The sequence below is a fragment of the Glycine max genome, chromosome 3, assembly GCF_000004515.6.
Source record: "Glycine max cultivar Williams 82 chromosome 3, Glycine_max_v4.0, whole genome shotgun sequence".
Lineage (NCBI taxonomy): Eukaryota > Viridiplantae > Streptophyta > Magnoliopsida > Fabales > Fabaceae > Glycine > Glycine max.
In genome coordinates, this window is record NC_016090.4 from 22,303,808 (window position 1) to 22,329,574 (window position 25,767).

At 38.4% G+C, this 25,767-nt stretch overlaps 1 protein-coding gene across 4 annotated transcripts; it reads right to left on the reverse strand.

Annotated features, from left to right (window-relative positions):
- On the reverse strand, positions 1-25,767 carry LOC100800058 (E3 ubiquitin-protein ligase SPL2). 4 transcript variants are annotated; one of them, XM_003520871.5, is made up of 6 exons: positions 25,261-25,767; positions 16,299-16,400; positions 8,278-8,448; positions 7,963-8,084; positions 855-974; positions 1-561 (listed from the first exon to the last, which is right to left on the reverse strand). In XM_003520871.5, the coding sequence occupies exons 1-6, from the start codon at positions 25,627-25,629 to the stop codon at positions 279-281; spliced, it is 1,167 nt and encodes a 388-aa protein (XP_003520919.2). In that variant the 5' UTR covers positions 25,630-25,767; the 3' UTR covers positions 1-278. The 4 variants fall into 4 exon arrangements, with proteins under 4 accessions (XP_003520919.2, XP_006576561.2, XP_014629117.2 ...); XM_006576498.4 differs by having other exon boundaries at positions 855-992; positions 25,261-25,754; XM_014773631.3 differs by lacking the exon at positions 855-974 and having other exon boundaries at positions 25,261-25,755.

Below are 25,767 nucleotides of genomic sequence, written 5' to 3' on the forward strand. Positions count from 1 at the left end.
TGCACAATAACATATCAGAGTTCATTCTAAAGGAGTTAGGCAAAATTAAATATTTATGTACACTGCAACTGGGATAATTAGAAAATCCTATAAAATTAACCTCGACCAACCTATTATCTACCCCTGATAAATGTTTCACAGGAAATAAGAGCAAAGGAGGGTTTTCCCTACAACTCCAGATTCTATATCTTATCGAAATAAAAAGCAAACATTCTTCTCGTTAGCAAGCAAAAAAGTTTCCTGCCACAGAGAGAACATAAGAATCAGCCTGTGTCTGTTCAAGATTCATAAATCCGCACTGAATCTCGAATCTCCTGACGACAAACAGGACATTTGGGTGCCACTTCGCGTTCAACTGATATGGCACACCCTTGGCAACACACAAGATGCCCACAGGGAATGAAAACAGAACGTCTTCTCCTCATCAGACATATAACACATAATTGTCCATCTGGAACATCTTCAATCTCATCATCCATCTGAGGTTCAACATCACTCACCGCTTGCCTTTGTTGCTGGAGCTGCCTCTGTTGCTTCCACTGTTTCCACTTATTCCAGTTCCTGAAAACAAGCAGAGTTTAATGGACTTCAATTCAACTCCATGTCTCTAACCACCAAAATTACCAATAATATTATTTCAAATTCTGATTATTGTCAAAATAAAGGGCATCGTCATATGCTAACTAAATTTAACTTGTCTATTACACATAGTCACCCTGATATAGTTTATCAAGCCAAGACAATCCACTGAGTTTACTCATTTGCAAAACAATCTAAAGCCACATATAATTAACAAAATCCAAAGCATCACATAAACAATATAATAAATGGATAGGTGACTCAAACCAACTTACCTCACAACTGCATAGCCAAGGACCCCAACTGACATTGAACCAAGAGCAATACCACCCCAAAACAGTATTTTTGTTTTGCTGGAAAGATCTACTATCATCTGATCTTTACTCAAGTCAGACCTACAACAGTATAGAAATCTCAAAGGAAAAATATCACTAACGGAATTGAGGTGAAGTGAAATATTATCAACCCAATGAGAAAAGGTTACACCTCGGTTTATATAGGCAGTTACACAGATAACTGTCAACAGTTAATCTTATACATAGAAGCTAAGAAAGGAAAAACAGTCTAACAAGTAAATATACTCCTATACCCCCGCAAGCTCATGAGAGGTTGGAAGTGAACTTTTCAGCCACTCTGAGCTTGGATTTGTACGTGGTAAAGTTGGAAGGAGTCAAAGCCTTTGTCAAAATAGCAGCCTTCTGATCAATGGCAGGAACATGAACCACTTGAAGTTGCTTCTCCAAAACTTTTTCTCTAACAAAGAAGAGATCCAATTCCATATGCTTAGTTCGAGAGTGCATAACAGGATTGTGAGCAAGAGCAACAATGCTCAGATTGTTACAAAAGATGACTGGATGGATGAGGAATGTGCAGTTTAGACAGAAGTGACCTAATCCATGTAACTTCAGCAGTGGGCTAAGGCTAGACTGCGATATTCAGCCTCTGTACTGGACCTTGCAACAACAGACTGTCTCTTTGACCACCAAGAAACTAAATTTGACCCATAAAAGATGGCTGCACCAGAAGCTGACCTTCTGTTGTCAGGATCAGATGCTCAGTCAGCATCATAATAAGCATGCACTGTAAAGGGAGGTCCAGTAAAAGGAGAGAGAAACTTCAAACCAAAGTTGACGGTACCAGCTAGAAACCTGAGAATTTGTTTTACTGCAGCCCAATAGTGTTTTGATGGATCTGACATGTACTGACAGACTTTGTTAACAAAAATTGATTTCAGGTTGAGTGATGGTTGCATATTGCAAGGCTCCCACAATAGACCTGTATAGAGTGGGATCAGGCAAAGGCTCCTACCCTGACTTAGTTAACTTGCAGCCTCCAACCATTGGAGAAGAAATAGTATTGGCCTTATCAATTTTTGTTTTCCAAATAAATCCTTAATGTACTTTGACTGGGTCTGAATGAGTGCACCATTGAGTTGAGATCCTACTTCAATTCCCAGGAAATAGTCAAGATTCCTTAGGTCTTTAAGTGAGAACTCAGAGTTGAGTTTGGTAACTAAGGACTTGATGAATGTGGGATTGTTTCCAGTGACAATACTTGAAACTGAAGGAGAAACACCCTCCTTTCTCTCTTAGCATTATTAATTTCAAAAAGTTACATATATATAGAATACAAGATAGAGAGAGAAGGGCAATGACAGTGACAACTCACTGCTGCCCTTCTGAACAAGCTTACCAACTAAGCTACCAAATATAGATAAAATACAAGGATATTCAACACTCCCCCTCAAGCTGGAGCATATAAATCATATGCACCAAGCTTGGAACATATAGTATGAATTTTGGGTCCTCTTAAGGACTTAGTCAAAATATCCGCTGGCTGATCATTAGAACCAATGAACTCAGTGACAATTTCCTTGGACAGAAGCTTCTCTCGAATGAAATGACAATCAATCTCTATGTGCTTAGTCCTTTCATGAAAAACTGGGTTTGAGGCAATATGAAGAGCAGCCTGATTATCACAATACAACTTCATTGGCAACTCTTCACAAAACCTCAATTCCTACAAAAACTGTTTAATCCACATGAGCTCACAAGTAACCATAGACATAGATCGATATTCAGCTTCTGCATTGGACCGAGCGACAATTGTCTGTTTCTTGCTTTTCCAAGAAATAAGATTTCCTCCAATGAAGACACAATAGCCTGATGTAGACCTTCTATCCATGGGACAACCAGCCCAATCAGCATCACAATATCCCGATAGTTGTGTATTACCCTTGTCTTCATACAACAACCCTTGACCAGGAGCTTTTTTAACATATCTCAGAATACGCGTGACAGCATTCCAATGGTCCAAATGAGGATTCTGCATAAATTGGCTAACCACTCCCACAACAAAGGAGATATCAAGTCTAGTAATGGTAAGGGAAATGAGTTTTCCCACAAGCCTCCTATATCTCTCGGGGTCAAGATAAACTTCAGTTTGATCTGCCATGAGCTTCAGGTTTGGATCCATAGGGCTTTCAACAGGTCTACAATTCTGCATACCTGTTTCTTCTCAAATATCAAGAGCATACTTCCTCTGAGAGATCACAACATCATCTCCTGATTGAGCTACTTCAATACCAAGGAAATACTTCAAAGGACCCAGATCTTTGGTCTGAAAATGACTGAATAAGTGCTCTTTTAGCTGGGTGATCTTAGTAGTATCATTCCCTGTAATCACTATATCATCAACATAGACAATTAGATAAACACATTTTCCAGGGGATGTATGACAATAAAATACAGAATGATCGGCTTCACTTCATTTCAGTCCAAACATTCGGACAACATGACTAAATTTACCAAACCAAGCGCGAGGAGATTGCTTCAACCCATAGAGAGATCGGTGAAGCTTACAAACAAGACCATACTCCCCCTGAGCAACAAACCCAGGAGGTTGCTCCATATAAATATCCTCCTCAAGATCACCGTGGAGAAAGGCATTCTTAATATCAAGATGATGGAGGGGCCAATGACGGATAGCAGCCATAGCAAGAAACAGACGAACAGTGGTGAGTTTGGCTACAGAAGAGAAAGTATCACAGTAATCAATGCCATATACCTATGTGTAGCCCTTAGCCACCAAGCGAGCCTTAAATCGATCAACCTTACCATTGGGCCCAACTTTAACAGTGTAAACTCATCTACAACCCACAGTGGTCTTACCAGGAGGAAGAGGAACAAGCTCCCAAGTATCATTATCTTCAAGAGCCTGCATCTCATCAACCATAGCCTGTCTCCAGCTAGGATGATAAAGTGCCTCACGAACAGTGGAAGGAATAGTAAGGGAAGACAATGAGAAAACAAAGGAACTATACGAAGGAGACAAATGGTGGTAACTTAAGAAATTATAAATAGGATGAGGATTACGAGTAGAGCGAATACCTTTCCTGATGGCAATGGGCCAATGTGAGTCAGAATGAGAAGAAGTGGAAGAATCCATGAGTGGAGGACTGGCTGAAGAAGAACGAGAACCACGGGGAGAAGCTTTAGGTACTGGAAATCCAATCTGCGTTGTCCTGGGTTGATCTGTAATCAAAGGTGAAGATACAACTTCAGGTGAATCCGGTGAGGAAGAGGGAACAACACTGACATTTTGGTCTGAGTCATCTAGAGGACAAGGAGAAGGAATAGGAAGAACTTCCTGAAGAGATGAAGAATGGTCTTCGGAAGGTGAGAAGAAGGGTGAGTCTTCAAAGAAGGTTACATCTACAGACATGTAGTATCTTCTCATGGTTGGAGAATAACATTTGTAACCTTTTTGAAGACGAGAATAACCCAAGAAGACACATTTAACTTACCTTGCAGAGAGTTTGTCTAAACCAGGAGACAAATCATGGACAAAACATGTATCAAAGGTGAAGATAGAGAGAGAAGGGCAATGACAGTGACAACTCACTGCTGCCCTTCTGAACAAGCTCACCAACTAAGCTACCAAATATAGATAAAATACAAGGATATTCAACAACAATAAAGCCATCTACATACACAAGCATGTATATAACAGTATTTTTGGAATCAGTGTAAGCAAAATGTGAGGGATCACACTTGCTGGAGCTGAACTGAAACCGAAGAAGGGTGGCCTTTAGTTTGTCAAACCAAGCTCTAGGGGCTTGTTTGAGACCATATATTGCCTTATGCAACTTACACACATGCTGTTTGTTGGGATTTTCAAATCCAGGGGGCTAACTCATGTTCAAGAACACCATTGAGAAATGCATTATTGACATCTAACTTCCGAAGACTCCACTTTTGAGTGACAGGAAGAGAAAGAAGAATTCTGACAGTGACTGGTTTGATTACAGGAGAAAATGTCTCATTGTAGTCATAACCAAATTGCTGGTGAAAGCCTTTGGCTCAGATTTACTTTTCAACAAATAAAGCCAAGTAAACTGAGTGTGGGCATCAACAAAGGTTACATAATAGCTGTAACCAGTGTTGGACAAGACAGGTGAAGGACCCCACAAATCTGTATAAATGAGTTCAAAATGATTAGAATACACAATAAGAAAAGGGGAAGAGGGAAGACAATGGGACTTGCCAATGCAACAGTTTGAACAAAAATCAGAACCTGTTTTATTTATGATAGGTATATTACACAGCTGTAACCAGTGTTGGACAAGACAGGTGAAGGACCCCACAAATCTGTATAAATGAGTTCAAAATGATTAGAATACACAATAAGAGAAGGGGAAGAGGGAAGACAATGGGACTTGCCAATGCAACAGTTTGAACAAAAATCAGAACCTGTTTTATTTAAGATAGGTATATTACACAGCTTGGATACAAGTTTCATAGTATCACCACTAGGGTGACCTAATCTGGAATGCCAAGTGGCAAAAGAAAGATCACTATTAGAAAGAGTATTGACATGAGACACACTAGGACTGATTCTATTTACACCAGTTGAAACAGAATCTGGAGAAGAAACACTTGGCACAGGTTCTGAGCCAGCAGAAGAAATGGTATTGATAGTGAAAGGGGGCTTGAGTTGCTGTCTAGCTAACTGAAGCAAGTCAGGGAATTGATAGAGGCCATCACAGCCTACCATCCCTTTAAGAAGCACCTATTTAGAGACCTGAGATTTGACCAAACAGAATTCAGAATGAAACTCAAAAAACACAGAATTATCTCTACAAAATTGACTGACATAGATTAAATTTTTGGTAATGGAAGGAACAAACAGGAAATTATTAAGGACAAGAGAAATTTTAGGATTAAAGGGAGATGAGAAGGAAGATAAACCTGAAGAGTTGATATTCAAACCTTGACCATTACCAATAGTAATTTGATCTGGTCCTTCGAAGGGAATGGTTTAATGAATATTTTGAGAAACGATTGTGACATGGTGAGAGTCCCCTGAATCAGGATATCAACTCGAAGAAGAGGCTGAAGGAACACTTATCAGATAGGCTTGAGGAGAATGCTGAGTATTGATTGAACTGAGACTGATTAGACTGCTGTGTTTGATAGGAATTAAGGTTCTGACTCTGACTTTGGTACTGGTTCTGATTGGGGTTAGTAGAGATCTGAGACTGATTTTGATCAGGATACTGGCTGGGATAATCCATAGGCTGAGTAGGAACATAGTCATCATTGTGCCTATGATGACAATAAGAAGCCTCATGACCATATTTATGACAGATTTGACACTGGAAATGAGCAAATCGACCTCTGCCACAGCCACCATTGCAACCACCACGATTAAAATTCCAACCGCCACCGCCACCACGGCCAATGCCAGCGCTAACGTACTGATTTCCACCATTGTAATTATTGTAGTTCGTGCCAAAGTGAGACAAAGAGCCAGAACCTTGAGCAACATAAGCTTGAGGATGAGAATCTTGTTGCACCGAATTGGGGGCTAAAATTAGGTTTTGCCCCTTCAGCGATATTAATCGAAGCAATGGACAAGGCAAAGGTTTTGCGAGCGATTCGAGTCTCATGAGCCAGAAGGAGAGTTGCGACTTCATCAGTAGACATCAACTCAAACTTTCCACTCACGAAGATTATGAGCGACTCAAACTCATCTGGTAAACCATCAAGAACGATGTCAACATGATCGGATTCAGACACATGCTCTCCAATCGACGAGAGAGAATCAATAATGGTTTGAATGCAAAACAAATAGCCAGAAATTGAACTATTGTTTAGAAAAAATGTTACGTAAATCATTGTGGAGTTGCCGTTTTTTCACACGAACAATGGAGTAAAAGTGTGTGTGGAGCTTGTCCCAAAGATGCCACACAGTTTTGTAACCAACAAGCCGCGGAAGCACCTCGCCGGAAACAGTAGATTGAAGCCACAATAGAAGGAGCTGATCCTGTTGCTCCCAAAGCAAGAACTCAGGCGAAGTAACACCAGCATCACAATCAGCAATGGTGAGATATCGAGTCGGAATCTGCAGTTTAGTGAGAAGATGAAAAAGGTGATGTCCTTTGAGAACAGGTTCAGCCTGTTGACACCAAAGGAGGTAGTTGGAATTGTTAAGCTTCTGTTAGATGGAGTGCAAAAACTTCTTTGCAGTGATAACTGCCGAAGAAACTAGTGGAGAGCCACCAATCCTTGGAGGAGGAGGAGGAGCGGAAGCGAAAGCAGAACCATGAATGATCGAAACAAAGCTCTATGATACCATATAGAAATCTCAGGGAGAGAAAATATCACTAACAGAAATTGAGGTGAAGTGAAATATTATTCAACCCAATGAGAAAAGGTTACACCTCAGTTTATATAGGCAGAGTAACACAGAGATAACTGTCAACTAACTCTAACTGTCAACTGACTCTAGTCAGTTAACTATATAGCAGTTCAATAAACTATAGTTAATCCTATACATAGAAGCTAAGAAAGGAAAAACAGTCTATCAAATAAATATACTCCAATAAACAAAGATGATAATTATCATAAGCAGCACTTCCACATGATGAATCATTTATCAGCATTTACTGAGATATACGCACTCATATAATTCAATATTACTCTTTATTAATACACCACCAAAAAAAAATCATAGACTTGTCATAGGATCCTTTATCAAAAGCAATTTATACTTGACAAATGGCACCTCAGCCTGTTGAGAAGAAAATTCAAGCAAGTTTGATCAAAACCACATATTCATGGATCCACAACTCCTTATTCATGGTCACCAATATAAATTAATTAATTCATTATAAAATCAAAATAGCCATAATCATTCTACCAGTAAAGTGACATTTCTGCTAGAATGTATCCTACTGAATACCAAAGGTATAAAAAAAGGAAGTGTATGCTAACTTCAAATGAAACAATCCCCACTACTATACCGAATAGGAATACCAAATGATAGAGTTTTTTTCAAGATCAACAATATAATAGTTTATTTCAAAGAAAAGAAACTTACAGAAAATATGGTAGATCCTTGCACGACTTAATTTCAGCAATTCCATTTTTTAAACTGCAAAGGCCAACAGCAGTGATATTCTTTCCCAATGGAAGAATTTTCTCTTCATCTAGTAGTCCAACCTACAGAAAAGAAACATATAATAACATTTCAGCAAACGTGATATACCAAAGATCAACAATTTCACAGGAGCAGACAGAGACACAACACCAAAATAGAATAATTTTAAAGGGAAATAGAACATGTATAGAGATTGAACATAACTCGACATTATGATATCCATTGCAAATAAGCTGTATGAGAGTATCAACTCACCGGATATTCATGCCCAAAAAGTGCTTGCAAGAAAGTATAAGGAGAAGCAGTTATTGGTTGCAATTTATGATAAACTGTTGACAAAGGTAACGGATGTCTTGAGCCATCCATGTTTACAACAACATACTCAGCATTTGGCCACCGTCCAACATCAATTAGAACAAAAGGCACCTACAACAAAAATAGTTAAAAAATCTAGAAAATATTTCATACCATCATTGTATCTTAAAATATTTTACAGTATCTTACATGATCCTTTCCTAGTGGGATAAGACCTTCGTTGCTATTGTTGTAGTTACATAATCCTTTAGGAATGATTTTAATATATCAGTATATTTCATGTTTATTTCCTTATTTTATTAAGATTAGGAGTCTAGTACCAGTGTATAAATAGAACTTACTACTTTTTATTTTGACCATCACATACAATAAATCAGTATTATAATTTATAATTGTGAGCTTGATCTCTCTTTTCCTCCTTCTCTACTTTTTTCTGTAATTTCAAGATATATCATATCTGCTAGCTATTAAAACAAGTAAAGATCAAAGGTGAATAAAGAAAAGAGAAACCGAAAGACGCATCATAATCCATTCATACAGAAATACAGAATAGCCAATAGCAACACTATAGACTTTTAGAGAAGAATATTTGGAAAAGCTCAAGTGTTTTCTCTCACTCAGCTCAGATTTTATATTATGTAACAAGTACATGAAAAGACATTACAGATGCAAAGAGTGCTTAACAAGGAAGAAACAAAAGATAAAATATAATAAACACATATCTATTTAACATTCACCCTCAAACTGGAGCATATAAATTATAGGCTCCAAGCTTGGCACATATCAACTGAATCCGAGGTTCCCTTAAAGACTTAGTTAAAATATCTGCAAGTTGACCACTTATGTTGACAAACTCTGTACTAATCTCCTTGGCCAACAGCTTCTCTTTCACAAGATGACAGTCAATCTCTATATGTTTGGTTCTCTCATGAAACACTGGATTGGAGGCAATACGGAGAGTTTCCTGATTATCACAATACAACTTCATTGGCTGAACTTCACAGAACTTTAGCTCTTGAATACGTTGTTTGATCTACACTAATTCACATGTGACTGAAGCCATAGACCTGTATTCTGCTTCTACACTAGATCTAGCAACAATATTCTGCTTCTTGCTCTTCCAAGAGATAACATTTCCTCCAATAGATACTCAATATCCTGTTGTAGAGCACCTGTCTATAGGGGACCCTGCCCAACCAACATCACAATAACCTGAAATCTGAGAGTCTCCTTTGTCTTCATACAACAGTCCTTGTCCTGGAGTCTTCTTTATATACCTGAGAATGTGAAGAACAACATTCCAGTGATTAACATGAGGAGTTTGCATAAACTAACTAACAATTCCAACTGCAAAGGAAATATCAAGCCTGGGAATTGTAAGATAGATGAGTTTCCCCACTAATCTTCTATATCTCTCCAGATCTGGATATGGTTCACCCTAATCTGCCATTAACTTTTGATTTGGATGCATGGGACTATCAACAGGTCTACAGTTAATCATGCCCATCTCTTCCAAAATATCCAAAGCATACTTCCTCTGTGAGATAATAATGTCTTCCTTGGATTGAGCTACCTCTATACCAAGGAAGTACTTCAGGTGGCCAAGATCCTTGGTCTATTGGGAAAAATCCAAGTCCCACATCAGCTAAAGTTAATGCCAAGATAGAGTATATAAGTAGGGAACAATCCTCACCCTATGAGCTAGCTTTTGGAGTTAAATTAGACCCAAAATTCACATTCTAAGATGGTATCAGAGTCTTTCCTAGATCTGTTAAACGGGTCTTCCACCATATTATCTACACACCAAGCTCAAAAGTGTTGGGTGTGAGGGGGTGTATTGGGAAAATCCCAAGTCTCATATCGGCTAGAGATAGTGCTAGGATAGAGTATATAAATGGGGAGCAACCATCACCCTATGAGCTAGCTTTTGGAGTTGAATTAAACCCACATTCTAAGATGAAAGTGACTAAACAAATGTCATTTCAACTGGGAGATTTTAGTATCATAATTCCCTGCAATTACTATATCATCGACATAAACCAAGTAAACATATTTACCAGGGGAAGCGCGACAATAAAAAACTGAGTGATCTGCTTCACTCTGTTTCATCCCAAAACTTTGTACATGACTGAATTTCACAAACCAAGCTCTTGGATACTGTTTGAGCCCATAAAGAGATCGACGAAGTTTGCAAACTAAGCCAGATTCTCCCTAAGCAACAAACCCAGGAGGTTGCTCCATATAGATCTCCTCCAACTCACCATGATGAAAAGCATTTTTGATATCTAATTGGTGAAGAGGCCAATGACAAATGGCAGTCATTGCAAGAAAGAGACGATTAGTAGTGATTTTGGCCATAGGAGAAAAAGTATCCTTATAGTCAAGGCCATATAATGTGCCTTAAGACGATCAACTTCACCATTAGGACCAGCCTTGACAGCATACACCCACCGACAACCAACTGTCTTCTTCCCAGGAGGAAGAGGAACTAATACCTTTTCTAAGGGCAATAGGCCAACCTGAGTCTTCATCAAGAGAGGGTGATGATGGAGGAGGATCCATTGTAGGAATAACTGAGGATGAAGAACATGAACCAAAAGGATCTTCATGTCCAGTGGAACTAGCTCTGTGTGTCCTGCTCTGGGAGGTAGAAATAGAAGATGGAGATAATTCAGCTTAATAGTTGAGGGTGGTTGAATTTCTCCTTCATTGAATGTTGTATGGTAAGAGATACCACTAGATTGAGATAAGGAATAGGCAACACTTGTATTGAGTTGGAATCCTATTTAGAGAAGAACATGGTTTCTTTGAAGAAGGTAACATCGGCTGACATGTAGTATCTCCTTGTGGTTGGAGAGTAACATTTGTAGCCTTTTTAAAGGCATGAATACCCAAGAAACACACATTTGATAGCTCTTGCTGAGAGCTTATCAAGACATGGAGAAATATCATGAACAAAACATGTACAACCAAAGACTTTGGAGGAAAAGAGTATAGAAATAGGCAAAAGTTCAGATCTATCTTTCATTAAATAAACTCAAGTGCATCGAGAATATTCATCAATGAAGGTAACAAAATGATGAGGAAATTGAAGCAAAAGGACCGGCACAAGGACAAGCAGGACCTATGACCAGAGCTAGAGCTAGAAAGGCAGAGGAGACCCTACAACAAGTGGTAGAAAAAAATTTTGAAGTTGTACCTGCAGTAAAGGACATTGAACCAAAATTATTTCAGTGCATAGTTATTATTTAAGACCAATGAGCTGGAGGGCGTTGTTGCTGACTTTCTTCTTTTTAGAATTAAATAAAATTGTATTTCTTTCATTTTCATTTTTTTTCTTTCTTTTACTTATTTTAGTGGCTGATAATTTTGGTGTCTTTTCATGTGCACCACTGGGAATTAAAAGCCTTGCCTTCATAATTGCAGTTAATGGTGCATTTAGAATAATTAAAGGCTAGCTGTCTATATGTACACAAAATTGCAATGGAATGGACAGACTTGAATTTTCAGACAAATACTTGTGTATTGTGAGAGTATTCTCTAGGTTCCAAACTGAACCCGTTTGAACTTATCAGGGGCAATCCATCACCCTTGTGGCGTCTTCCTTTGGCTTATCTTGCATTGCTGGGAGTGGCGCCTTCCACCTACCATCAAGCGATCAGTAACTAGAGTCATCTCACAAAATATCTAAACCCAAAAGATGTTACATGGCTTGATCCCCAAGTATCTAAGTGAATGGTAGAAAAAACCGAGTTACATCTTTTTTCAGTTTGTTTTGGAAAAAATTATCTAACATGTTTTCCTAATTGACAAGATTCACACTCTAACATTTGTAATCTGTTGAGAATTGGAACCATAATCTTCAATTTGGCAAGACTTGGGTGACCTAGACGATCATGCAAAAGTTTTGGAGATAAGGAAGGAAAACAGGACACAAAAGAGTTGGTTTCCAGGTAGTAAAGACCTTGTGATTCATGTCCTATGCCAATCACTCAGTCCGTACAACGGTCTTGTATTACAAAGGAATCAGCAACAAACATTACTAAGCAATTTAAGGAACAAGTCAATTGACTTAGGGAAATTAGGTTATAAGGACACTCAGGAATATACAAAACAGAATTTAAATTTAAGGAGGAAGAAAGAGGAACTTGACCAACTCCTTGGGATGCAAATTTGGACCCATTGGCTAATGCAACAAGGTGAGGAAATTTAGGTGAAAAAATAGAGGAGAACAAGGAATTGTTACCAAAGATATGGTCAGAAGCACCTGAATTAACTATCCATGGACCTTGACCTTCCACTGATTGAGATATGCAGGTTGTTGAAACACTTGGTACTAAAGAGGATTGAGCTTAGCTACTAGATTTCAGCCTCAAGTACTCCTGATATTCTTCATCAAAAAATCAAGATTCAACCTTTTCACCCAGATTGACAAGACAAGTGGCTGTGGAAAGGAGATCCAAGTGGTCAATATTCAGTGGGGAGCGCATATAATCTGCTGTTGGGAGAATTGATAGATGAGAATCAAGATGGAGTATCTAAGGAGCTATGGAATCTAAAGATCCCAACTAAAACATCCTTCTTCGCTTGGAGATTAATCAGAGACAGGCTGCCAACAAAATTAAACTTGTGAAGTAGAAACATGGAAATCAATGGTCTCCTTTGCCCATTCTGCAGAAACAATGATGAGGATGCAGCTCATTTATTCTTCAACTGCAGCAAAATCCTACCTATTTGGTGGGAATCAATGTCTTGTTTAAACATTTTGGGTGCTTTCCCACAAAACCCGAGACATCACTTTCTCCAACATGCTTATGGGGGGTATGCTGGCCTAAGGGTTCACAGATGGCAGTGTTGGTGGATAGCATTAACCTGGACTCTATGGCAGCATAGGAATGGGATAGTTTTCTCAAATGATAGCTTTAATGCTAGCAAACTGATGGATGATGCAATCTTCTTGTGTTCATGGTTTAGGAATATGGAAAAGGGTTTTGGAATGCATTTTAATCAATGGTCGAGTAATATGAGAGAGGGATTTTGTAATCAGGGGAGGGAAGCATACATAGGATCTGGGTAGCTAATTCGACTTTTCAAGGTTGTATTAGGAAACCATATGTCCGCTGAACTTCAAAAATTTGTATTCTCAGTACCCCTGGTACTGTTATATATATATATATATATATATATATATATATATATATATATATATATATATATCAGGCCTTTTCTGATGTAGAGACATTTGCTACCTTATCAGGCCAACCATGTAGGTTATACACTTATTTTGAGTATGGTTTTCTTTTCCACAATAAGAACACCATAGCTTACCATTACCACCTCTACCACCACGTCCTCCTCCTCTATTACAATGGCCCCCTCTACCCCAACCATGAGAGGCAACCATGGCTGAAATCTCAACAGTAGCAGCTGCATTTTCACCATTCACCAAAGTAGAAACATGGAGAAGTCTAGTGACTAAGTTGTTCATTGAGGGAATATGATCACCGAACAAAATTTGATCACATACATGATCATAATCTGAATGCCAGCTCCACATGATCAAAATCATAAATAGTTTATCAAGCCTCTTCATCATTTCCTCTACAGAATCACATAAGAAATCCTTTTAATTCTTCAACTACAGCTCTAGCTTTACCATGTGTGAAATCATATCATGGTTGGTCTGTTGAAGAGAAACAACTTTGAGTTGAATCAAACAGACGCTGATTGTCATTAGCAAAAAATATCTTGGGCATTCTTCGAAAAGAAACAACAGGTCTTGAATGACCTCAGTATCTCAAGCAGATCACTATTTCATTTTTTTTAGTTCCTATTCTATGCCATTATCCAGGATCAACAACTATGCCAAAACAGGAAACTATCTACAAGCACATCTTTCTCCAAATGATCATGGTATTCTTGACCAAGGAACCACAACTCAACCTAGTTAGAACAAGACAGATAATTTGTCCAGTCGAGTTTTTCAGTGGTAATGGTGAGAGTTGCAGAGAAGGAAGAAATAGGTAGGGCCTATACTGGACAACATTGCAAAAGACTGCATGGATGACATTTTCGAACACAGAGGAGTTACTAAAGAAACAAGAAGCCAAACAAACTAGGGCTAGACTTCAGACCTCTTCTAAGATGTGACAATTGGAGCCAAACAGGTGCTGGAGTGAACCCAGAAGGAACCGACAAAGATGACGATGGTGGCGCAACGGCGTTACGGCGGCACGTGAGATCCACACACGCGGATGGTAACAGTGTGTGAGGGTGCATGACAGAGCTTTTGCTCTTGAGACCACTTGGGCTGGGTCACACTCAACGAGGTGCACCTAACCCTGAATTCACCGTAAAATTTCTCGGTGGTCAACGCCGGCAGTTCGCTAGCCAACAATGACAAAACCACAGAGCGAGACCATTCCCGTTTTGATACCACTTGAGACTTTTAGAGAACAATATTTGGAAAAGCTTAAGTGTTTTCTCTCACTCAGCTCAGATTTTATATCATGTAACAAGTACATGAAAAGACATTACAACAAAGAAGAGTGCTTAAAAAGGATGAACAAAAGATAAAATATAATAAACACATATCTATCTAACAGCAACAAATAGTGCCACAACGGTGCTGTCGCAGAGCTTCATGGCCACCAGCCGCTACAAGAAACTCATACCATTGTGTTTTAGTGTCACATGAATACTGTCCCAAATCACAGCTGAGACTGGCTATTTATTCCCTGTTCACACCTCAGCCCCTCCATTTTCCAGTCAAATCCAAGAAGCCCCACACATGTTCCAGCCAAGATCATCCCGTTGCAGCTTCCTCTGCGATATAACTTTCTTGCTGTCATTCTATCTTCTTTTTTTCTGTTTATTTTTTCTTGTTTTTCTATCTTCCACTTCAACTATCCTTCAGTTTTTATTTTCTTATTTATTCTTTTTCTATCTTTCCATCTTTTTTATATTGTCAGTTTAGCTTCTAATAAAATCTGCATACAAACAACTTTTTATTTTCTTATTTATTCTTTTTCTATATTTCCAACTTTTATTTTGTCTTTTTAATTTGTTGACTTTTAATTCTTCAATCTAAAGCACTTGGACAACTTAATATCCAAAAACATTCCTATCCTCTTTTTATGGGCGTGGAGAGTGGTGGCAGGAAATTGACATTAATGCCAAGTTGCTTCACACCTCCAACCTCTGCATTGCAGCTCGAAAAACAGGGGAGGGTAACAGGGCCTTTGTTACTCTTGCAATTTAACTATGACACATCTTTAATAAAAATGACTATTTCTTATGGTATGTGATTTCAAGCTATAATGACATGTCTTTGAGATATAACATTGAAGTGTTTTATGTTGAATATATCTCAAGTTTTGAGTATCTACTATGTACATTAGAAATTGTTTGTATTATAATAACTATGTTTAGTATAGCAGCCACTCCACAATCTACTATTTCATTTTTTTTAGTTCCTATTCTATGCCATTATCCAGGATCAACAACTATGCCAAAACAGGAAACTATCTACAAGAAAGATATCATCAAATCCCTCTAATACTATTAATTAGCTCATGTTCTAGCCATTGCAAATGAAAGTGTATCCTGTTCAAAATGCTGGCCTGTTCTTACTAACCTAGATTATGCTCAGCTGAAGCATATTGGTGATGGACAATCTTATGCAGCAATAGATTCATTAGATTGCATTATATATCATTAAAACAGAAAAACCACTAATTGATTCTGGATACAAAATAATCTACTAAGATATTTATACTGCATATGCTACAACAGAGTCTTCTTTGTTGTCAAATATGGTGATTCTTTTATCCTACTCAATTATATATACCAGCCTCAAATTTGACTGCATGAAATGCACATCAATTGACAAGATTATTATACCAGAATTTTTTTTTATACATTATGAACCTCACTATTTAACAAAGTTATGCATCCATTACCTTCCTTAAAGATGTAGACTCTTGCTGTCTCCATGATCTTGCAAATATGGCTCGAAGATCAGAAGTCCATCCAAATAAGCCTTTCCATTCATTGTATATACACTTCACAACATTCAACACGAAATAAATCAATAAATTAGTCTTATAATTCACAACTAAGTTGCAAGATGTTAATGAAATTAAATTTAAATTTTCTACGACAATCAAAAAGATATAATTCCTCTTAGACATAAAAGCCATTAATTCTAAATGCCAAATGGGTAGCCAAATATCATTGGAAAAAATTTAATTACTTCAATTTCTACAATGCTGGTCACCTACCCATTTTCTTCGAGACCATCATAATTACTCATTTACTCAAGAAAAGGAGCAGGCATGTCAATATTCAATATTCAATAACACCTTATGGTCAAAACATCAAAATATACACCTATCTATAAAATGAAAGGGGAAATCTATAGGCAACAATCTGAAGTCTTGAGATTGGATTTTGCTCCACTAAAGTGAGGGAAATGTACTTTAGAAGATGAATTGCAGTAATAACTATTAATTATAATAACAGTTTCTTTTTACAACAATTATTATCACAGTTAGATTTTGACAAATTTGTAGTTTATTATAATATGCAAATATTGCATCACGATTTCAACCATGCAAATCCCTGAAGCTTAGTGCCAGTGCATGTTGGTTTTAGGTTTATGAGAACAGAGAAAATAATGTGTAGAGAAGCTTAAAATATTTTATTGAAACAACTATATATAAAGAGCCCAAAGCATAACAAAAACATCCCTTATTTCTAGGCATAACAGGATAAATTTAAATTTAAAATACAGAATCATAACTCCTAATTTTTGAAACTTTAACTCCTAAAATCTGAAACGTAAACAGAAGCAAAACAAATTCCTAAAAACCAGGAAGGGCACTACACATTGCAGCAGCTAGTATGGGCACTCTTTCAACAAATCCCCTCCTTGCCTTAGCAACTGTAGACTCCTTTAGTTTTCAAAAAAATCAAATCAAGCTTGACTCTTGCTTTTCTTCTTTTATGTTGTAATTTTTGCTATCATCTTTCTCAGATAAGACCACCACCACATTCCACTTCAGCTTATCCTTCATATATTGAATCATTTTACTTGCATCCACAGCACCTTTTACCATCATCAAATCCTTGTCTTTGTCAAGATTAACAAATTCCACACCTTTAAACTCCAGAATGATTTTTGGAATTTTTGAAATGCAACTGTCATTGCTCAATTTATTATTCAAAACCATCTCATGCTTTGTAGGCATATTTTCTTGAGCCTTTTGATCTTCAAGGTTTTTCTCAGGTGGCTTCTTCTCTATTTGTTCCTTGTTGGCATTGTCATTTTCCTCATCTTGCTCCTTAATCAGATCTGTTGAGAATCAGAAATATTTAATGTATAGATTTATTAGGATCTGATTTATAGGAAACATATCTGATTTAGAGGAAACTGAATATCCTCTCATTACCAGTATTTATTGTAATGACCACTATATAATAGAGCATCCACTGTGTACTCTGACATACGGTTTCAGTCAATTATCCCTCTATATTTTCTCTCATTTTACATGGTATCTAGAACCAGGTTGAGGGAATAACGAAAACCATCCCCCCACCAGATCGTTGCACTTATTCTAACGACCTCTTTCTTCTTTCCGACAACCCTTTCCGCTTCTCTGGCCATTTTCCCTGTTTCTGGCACATTTTCCAATCACCAACGCAACTCTGGCAAATTTTCCAAAAAATTTTCGAGTGACTTTTCCGCTGATCACCCACTGGATCTAGATCACCCCACACCAATCTACATGGTGTGGCTCACGGCATCGAAAACGAAGCATGCACGCACCCTCACATGCACCATCTTTGCCAGCCAAACAGCTTTGCCCATAAGCACATCCGACACCTTTTCTGGCCGCTGTTTCAATGACAAAGTCTCCTGCCCAACATGACTCTGTCCCTAAAGTTTCATCTCCATCGGACTTGTTTTGGGCAAAAACTCCTTTTTGCATCATTGTTTCGTGCCTTTTTAGGTACTATTTGGTTTTCAATTTTGGGCACTGTGCAGTCCATTTTTACGTTTTTGCGTTGTTACGAAGAACTCTTCAGTCGCCTTTCCTACCGCCATCTCTTTCCAGCGTGTTTTCTGGTCACTGCTTTCATCTAGCCCCTCATTTTCTGGCGAAGAACTTTTCGGTCGCCTATTTTGTCACTGTACTTTTCCGACGTGTTTCTTGGTGACTTCTCTCAACTTTTCTGGCTATTTATGACAATTTCTTCTCTTCAGTTTGAATAATTTTGGGTCTCCACGGTTCGTTTGATGCTTCCAAATCTTGGTTTTAAGAAGATCAGAACTTGCTTTGGATTTACTTAAGCTGATGGGTATTCCAGCTCTCTCTTCCTAGCAATATTCCCCGATTTTTGCCTTCAAAATATTGGTTTGAAGCTTCCAAATGATGGTTTTCAGAAAGTCGGAACTTGCTTTTCTTAGGTTGATGGATATATTCCACCTCTCTCATTCTAGCAATATTCCCCAACTTCACCAACATCCTTGAGTTGTCATTCAAACTATTGTCTTTTTTAGTGGAACTCAAGTTTTATGTTTTTGTTGGGAATAAATTTTCTTGTAACTAGCTGAAGCTTAGTAAACTTCTAAGCTTCAGCATGAGGGAAAGTGTTGAGAATCAGAAATATGTAATGTATAGATTTATTAGGATCTGATTTATAGGAAACAAATCTGATTTAGAGGAAACTAAATATCCTTTCATTATCAGTATTTATTGTAATGACCACTATATAATAGAGCATCCGTTGTGTACTCTGACATACAGTTTCAGTCAATTATCCCTTTATATTTTCTCATTTTACAAGATCTAAGGAAAAACTTGTCCCTTTCATATGAACTTTGAACACTTCTAAGTTGTTTGTATGTTTAATCACACAAATTTTGTGATCAAAAGACACCTTATAGCCTTTCTCCAATAACTGAGCAACACTTAACAAAAATTTGATTAATCTAAGGAACAAATAAGATATAAAAAATTAATTTCAAACCTGAATGACTTTCATTGCAACTGTTCCTATGCCTTTCACAGCAATATGTGCTCCATTTCCAATTCTTTGGAAATAACAGTTTTGTTGAGATCTTTAAAGAGTTTCAATCATGAGCCATGTGGTTTGTACAACCACTATCTAGAAGCCAACCTATTTTGGGGTTGTTGGTTGTAAAGCATGTTGTTGTAAAGAGTTGTTCCTCTGCAACTTGGACCTCCTGATGTTGATAATGAGACTTGCATATCTTCTCCACATGTCCCGACTGACCACACTTGTTGCATTTCACATCTGGCCTCCACCAACACTTGTGTGGGTGATTATTTTTCCTGCAATAGGGACAAGGTGAAAAGGCATGTGAATTGTTGTTTTGGTTGTATTTGTTACCATTGCAGTTCTTGGCTTGGAAAGCTCCCTCTAAAGATCCTTCTTGCATCATAAGCCTCCTTTGTTCTTGTGCTTGTAGTGCATTCACCAATTCTGTCAAAGTAATGCTTGACAAATCCCTTGAGTTCTCTAGAGACCTAATTGTGGCTTCAAATTTTCCAAGCACTATGAGTAGAATTTTTTGAACAATTCTATCTTCTGAAAATTCAGTACCAAGGAGCCTTACATTGTTGACTGTGTCAAGAAGCCTGTCAATTCCTTAATTGTTTTTGATTCCTTCATTCTCTGCATCTCGAATTCTTGAACCAAGTCCAGCGCTTGCATTGCTTTCACCTTTTCATTTCCATCATACATTTGCTTCAAAAACTCCCAAATCTCATTAGGTATTTTCAGCGTCATTATTCTGATCAACAGGGTGTTTTGCCCCGTTGAATCATTAAAAAAAAATAATCTGATCAAAATAGTGGATGATAATGCTCCAAACAAGGTTGCTCTTGCCTTTGACTCTCTTTGTTTCCTCTCTTTGTGATTTCTTATTTGAGCAACTCATGGATTATCCAGTAGGGATGGAACTTCGTACATGCCTTCAACAGCTTCCTATAGATCACATGCATCAAGATCGGCTGCCATTTTAACAGCCCAAAGGTGGTAATGCTTGCCATTGAACAATGGAAGTAAAATTGGAATGGATGAACCTTCTAGATTCATTGTCGTGTGTGTTTGTGTTTAGGAATTATGGGTAGACTCACAAAATCTCACAGATCCCTCGGATGAGAGCTCTGATGCCAATTTGTTGTTTTTAGGTTTATGAGAACAGAGAAAATGATGTGTAGAGAAGCTTAAAATATTTTATTGAAACAACTCTATATAAAGAGCACAAAGCAAAACAAATACATCCCTTATTTGAGTTATTTCTAGGCATAACAGGATAATTTTACAAAACAGAATCATAACTCCTAATATTTGAAACTTCAACTCCTAAAATCTGAAACGTAAACAGAAGCAAAACAAATTCCTAAAGACTAGGAAAGACACTCTACGTTGCAGCAGCAGGTATGGGCATTCTTTCAACAAAACCAACTCAAAATAACAAAAGGTTCATTACATTATGCCCACTGAAAAGACAAATCAATCAACAAGGCAGGGGGTGAGCTGTTTGTAGATTAACAGTGTGTTTGGGTTTCTCTTGGAACACATTCCCAAACATACAACAGAAAAGCAATATGTTTAGTAGTTTACAGTGTTGTTAAATGGCGGCCATGGCGGCGCCATGGCGGATTTAGGTGGCGGATTTGCGAAAAAACGCCACCGAATAGCGGTGGCGTGGCGGGTTTGGGATGGCGGCGCCATGGCGGCCGCCATAGCCATGGCGGTCGTGGCGGTTATAGCGGGGTGGCGGAAAATGGCGGGATTTGCTTGGGTTTTGTCCGCGGTAGGAGTTGGGCCGACCCGATCCAACCCTACCCGGTTATGCATTCAATTAAATGTTGTCCGACGCCGCACCTCACCTCACCTCTGCGTCCTTCCCTCACCTCTGCGTCCTTCCCTCACCTCTGCGTCCTTCCCTCACCCCGCCGCACCCAGCCGCCGCCGCGACAGGCGACACCCGCACAGTCCGCGCACCCAACCGCCGCCGCCCGCGACACCCTTACACGAAGACGAAGGCCAACTTCGCGCGAGCCCCGGCAACGCAGCCTCCCGCGACCGCGACCGCAACACCTTTCTGTCTCGTGAAGAAGACGAAGAAGACGAAGACGCAGACGCGGGTCAGCCAACCTTGATCTTTTTTTTTTTTTTTTTTGATTTGGGCTTTTTGCTATTTGACACACCCCATTTTTCTGTCTACAACTTTTTTTTTCCTTTTGCTATTTGACACCCCTTTTTACTGTTAACAGTCCCTTTTTTTTTTTTTTTCGTATTTGACACCATAATTTTTTTTTCCTGTTCAGTCCCTTTTTAGTGATTTTAAATGGCTGAACCATCATCCGATGCTGCTACTGCAAGTGCAACGAGGAAAAATAAGGCAGACCCAGGCTGGAAATATTGTCATTCACTAGTGGAAGGAGATACAAACACCATTGTTTGTAATTTTTGTGGAAAAATCACTAAGGGAGGAATAACCCGAGCCAAACAACACCTGATTGGGAAGTCGGGCAACGTTGCAGCTTGCAAGAAAACTCCCCCAAATGTAGTTGAAGAGTTGAAGGAATATATGGCTACAAAAAAAAGCGGGACCACTTACAGTACTTCTGGCAGTGGTAATATGGCAAATATAAGAGATTTTGAATTTGGTGAACCGATTGGATGTGATGGAAGTGAAGAAGATGAGTTTGCGGATTCTTGTAATGCTGCTGCAAGTGCAAAGACAAAGTGTGGGACTAAAAAAGGACCAATGGACAAATTCTGTAAGAATCCAGAAAATGCAATCAATCGGAGAAAAATGGAGATGCTGAGGCAAATGAACATAAGAGAGTCAATGGATAAGAATGAAGTATTGAAGGTGCATCAACATATTGCTCGCTTTTGGTACCAAGCAGGTTTGTCATTCAACCTCATTAAATTGAAAAGCTTTGAGAACATGGTTGCAGCCATTGGTCAATATGGGCCACATTTGCCCATTCCTAGCTATCATGACATCAGAGTTCCACTCTTGAAGAAGGAAGTTGAATATACTGAAAATTTGATGAAAGGCCATAGGGAGCAATGGGTCAAGTATGGTTGTACTATTATGTCCGATGCATGGACTGATCGGAAACAAAGATGCATCATTAATTTTTTGATTAACTCTCAAGCTGGTACCATGTTTTTGAAGTCTGTTGATGGCTCTGATTTTGTGAAGACAGGTGAAAAGCTTTTTGAGTTGCTTGATGCCATTGTGGAGGAAGTTGGAGAAGAGAATGTTGTTCAAGTTGTAACCGATAATGGGAGCAACTATGTTTTAGCGGGTAAGTTGTTGGAGGAGAAAAGGAAACATATTTATTGGACTCCTTGTGCAGCTCATTGTATTGATTTGATGCTTGAAGATATTGGGAAGCTTCCCTTGATAAGGAAGACCATTAGAAGGGCAATTAATCTAGTTGGGTTTATCTATGCCCATTCTAGTACCTTAAGTTTGTTGAGAAATTTTACAAACAAGAGGGAATTGGTGAGACATGCTATTACTAGATTTGCCACTTCTTATCTAACCTTGGAAAGGCTTCACAAAGAGAAAGCCAATATTAGAAAGATGTTTACTTCTGATGAATGGACCTTGAACAAGCTATCTAAGGAGCCTAAGGGAAAAGAAGCTGCAAAGGTAGTGCTCATGCCTTCTTTTTGGAATAGTGTGGTTTACACTCTTAAAGTCATGGCTCCACTTGTGAAAGTGCTTCGTCTTGTGGATGGTGAAAGGAAACCAGCCATGGGCTATATTTATGAAGCAATGGACAAGGCAAAAGAAACAATTATGAAGTCTTTCAACAACAATGAAAGCAAGTACAAAGATGTGTTTGAAATCATTGATAAAAGATGGAATTGTCAGCTTCATAGGCCATTGCATGCAGCTGCCCACTTCTTAAATCCAGAGTTCTTTTATGACAACACTGACTTGGAGTTTGATTTTGAGGTCACCAATGGTTTGTTTGAGTGCATTAAGAAGTTGATTCCACAATTTGATGTGCAACAGAAAATTCTAACCGAGTTGCATCTTTACAAGATTGGTGCTGACCACTTTGGTTCCGACTTTGCAATGGCTCAAAGGAAAACCCATTCTCCTAGTAAGAAACTTTTATCATACTATTTTTTTTATGTATTAGTGTTAGAATTCAGAATTCTAAGTTATGCTCTTGGTTGGTAATTGGTATTGCAGCATATTGGTGGCGAATGTTTGGGTCACAAACTCCAAATTTGCAGAAGCTGGCTATTAAGATTTTGAGTTTGACTTGCAGTGCTTCAGGATGTGAAAGAAATTGGAGTGTGTTTGAGCAAGTAATTGTGACAAAACTCTAACTATACTTTTTAATTTTATTTAATTTTGATGATCAAGTTATATTTGGAGTATATTTGAGATTGAAATCAACATTTATTTGTTATGTTGTAGATTCATTCCAAAAAAAGAAATAGGCTTGAGCACAAGAGGTTGCATGATTTGGTGTTTGTCAAATACAACCAACAATTGAAGCAAAGATATAATGCAAGAGATGAAATTGATCCAATTTCTCTTAATGATATTGATGTATGCAATGAATGGCTCGTGGGAGAGATGGATCAAGATGATGATAATGATGTTGGAAATGATTTGGTATTTGAAGATGATGATGCTCTAAATTGGGCAACTGTGTATCAGGCTTCGGGGGTTGGAGAGTGTAGGATGTATACTAGGCGGAAAAAGCAAAAAACAAGTGTTGCTGCTGCCCAAACTTCTAAAAAACAGGCAATGGTTGTTGGATCTTCATCAAGGAAGCAAAAAGCAGTCCAAGAAAATGATGAGGATCTAGATGTTGAGGAGAATATTGATGTTGAATCTGAAGAAGAAGAAATCATGGTCAATTTTGAGGCGTCTGATGGGGAAGAGGGAGAGGGAGATGCTCCATTACCATATGATAACAACGAAGATGATTATGTTGGGATTGGAGAAGATGATTAGAGCCTTAACCTTCACTTTGCACTTTGCATTATGTTTTTATCATTTTCTTATTTTGAACTCTTTAATGAGTTTATTTGGTGTTGGTACTTGATTATTGTATGAACTCATGAAACTTTTTTAGTTTATTTGAATGCAATCCTTTGTTTTTTTCAATTTCAATGAGTTTATATATATGTTTTTTTTTTTTTTGTGTCCGCCATAACATCCGCCATTTTCCGCTACGCCATCCGCCATATTTTTATGGCGGATTTTTGACTTTCCGCCATGAACCGCCATCCGCCATTAACAACATTGGTAGTTTACCAATGACAAACCGACACACACTAAGGGCCTAGGTTGAGCGGGTTTCCAACAAGTACACTCTAAGTTCCATTTTACTCTGCACCTTCACATATTTTATTTTTTTTACTTTGCACCATCACATATTTTTGTTCCGAATCAAGTGTGAAGTGATTTTCATTTCAGAAATTCCACTTTTAGCACTTTCCACTACCCACATTAAACAATACAGATCTAAATTCAAATTACACATTAACATAATCCTAAAATTTCGAATCAAACTCTAACAATGAGGAATTTGGAACAAACAATTTTACTCTGCACCTTCACATATTTTTTTTTTACTTTGCACCATCACATTTTTGTTCCGAATCAAGCGTGAAGTGATTTTCATTTAAAAAATTCCACTTTTTGCACTCTCCACAACACACATTAAACAATACAAACCTAAATTCAAATTACACATAAACATAATCCTAAAATTTTTGAATCAAACCCTAACAATGGGGAATTTCAAACAAACAAGCAAAATTCCTCTGTTCGATCGCAATAAATTAACCAAATTTCGAGCACAAAAAGGAAAAAAAAATAGAGGTTGTTACCGTTTGAGTTCTTTGAAGAATAACACTTTTATCGCCGGACTCGCGAGAAACCAAGACACCAGGTCTCAGGGTTTTCCAGGTGCCGCCTTCGACGGCGGACTTGGCATCGACAGTGCCGCGGACAATTACGATGTTGCCACCGTCGGAGTTTCCGTCGGCGTCGGAGGGTATCTCGGCGAGGAGGGATCGGAGGTCGGAGACGGAGACAGAAGGGGCGCGGTGGAGCTTGCGGAGGGCGGCAGAGGTGGCGGTGAATTTGAAGAGGGTGCGGACGGCGGCGTAGGCCAAGGCCAAGCCCAAAACGGCACCGTCGAAAGAAAGGGCGAGCTGAGAGAGAAGAGACACAAAGGCTTGCTCCTGATGAGACATTGATCATTCATTCATTAATTGCTCATTCTCGGAACAATTGCTCTTTGCGTTTCCACAATCCACCACGTCAGTCGTCGCTTAGTTTGTTCTAGAACTACCACCGTAGAAGAACCCGCAGGGTGTTGTTAAACTTCTCTC

Bases quoted from the DNA above. Each gene is read 5' to 3' on its own strand.
- LOC100800058 (XM_006576498.4), bottom strand. From the start codon at position 25,629: ATGTCTCATCAGGAGCAAGCCTTTGTGTCTCTTCTCTCTCAGCTCGCC. The intron at 16,401-25,260 runs GTAACAACCTCT...AATGTTGTGAAG, and splicing joins TTCTTCAAAGAACTCAAACG to TGTATATACAATGAATGGAA. The intron at 8,085-8,277 runs GTGAGTTGATAC...TCTTTTCTGTAG, and splicing joins TTTTTGGGCATGAATATCCG to GTTGGACTACTAGATGAAGA.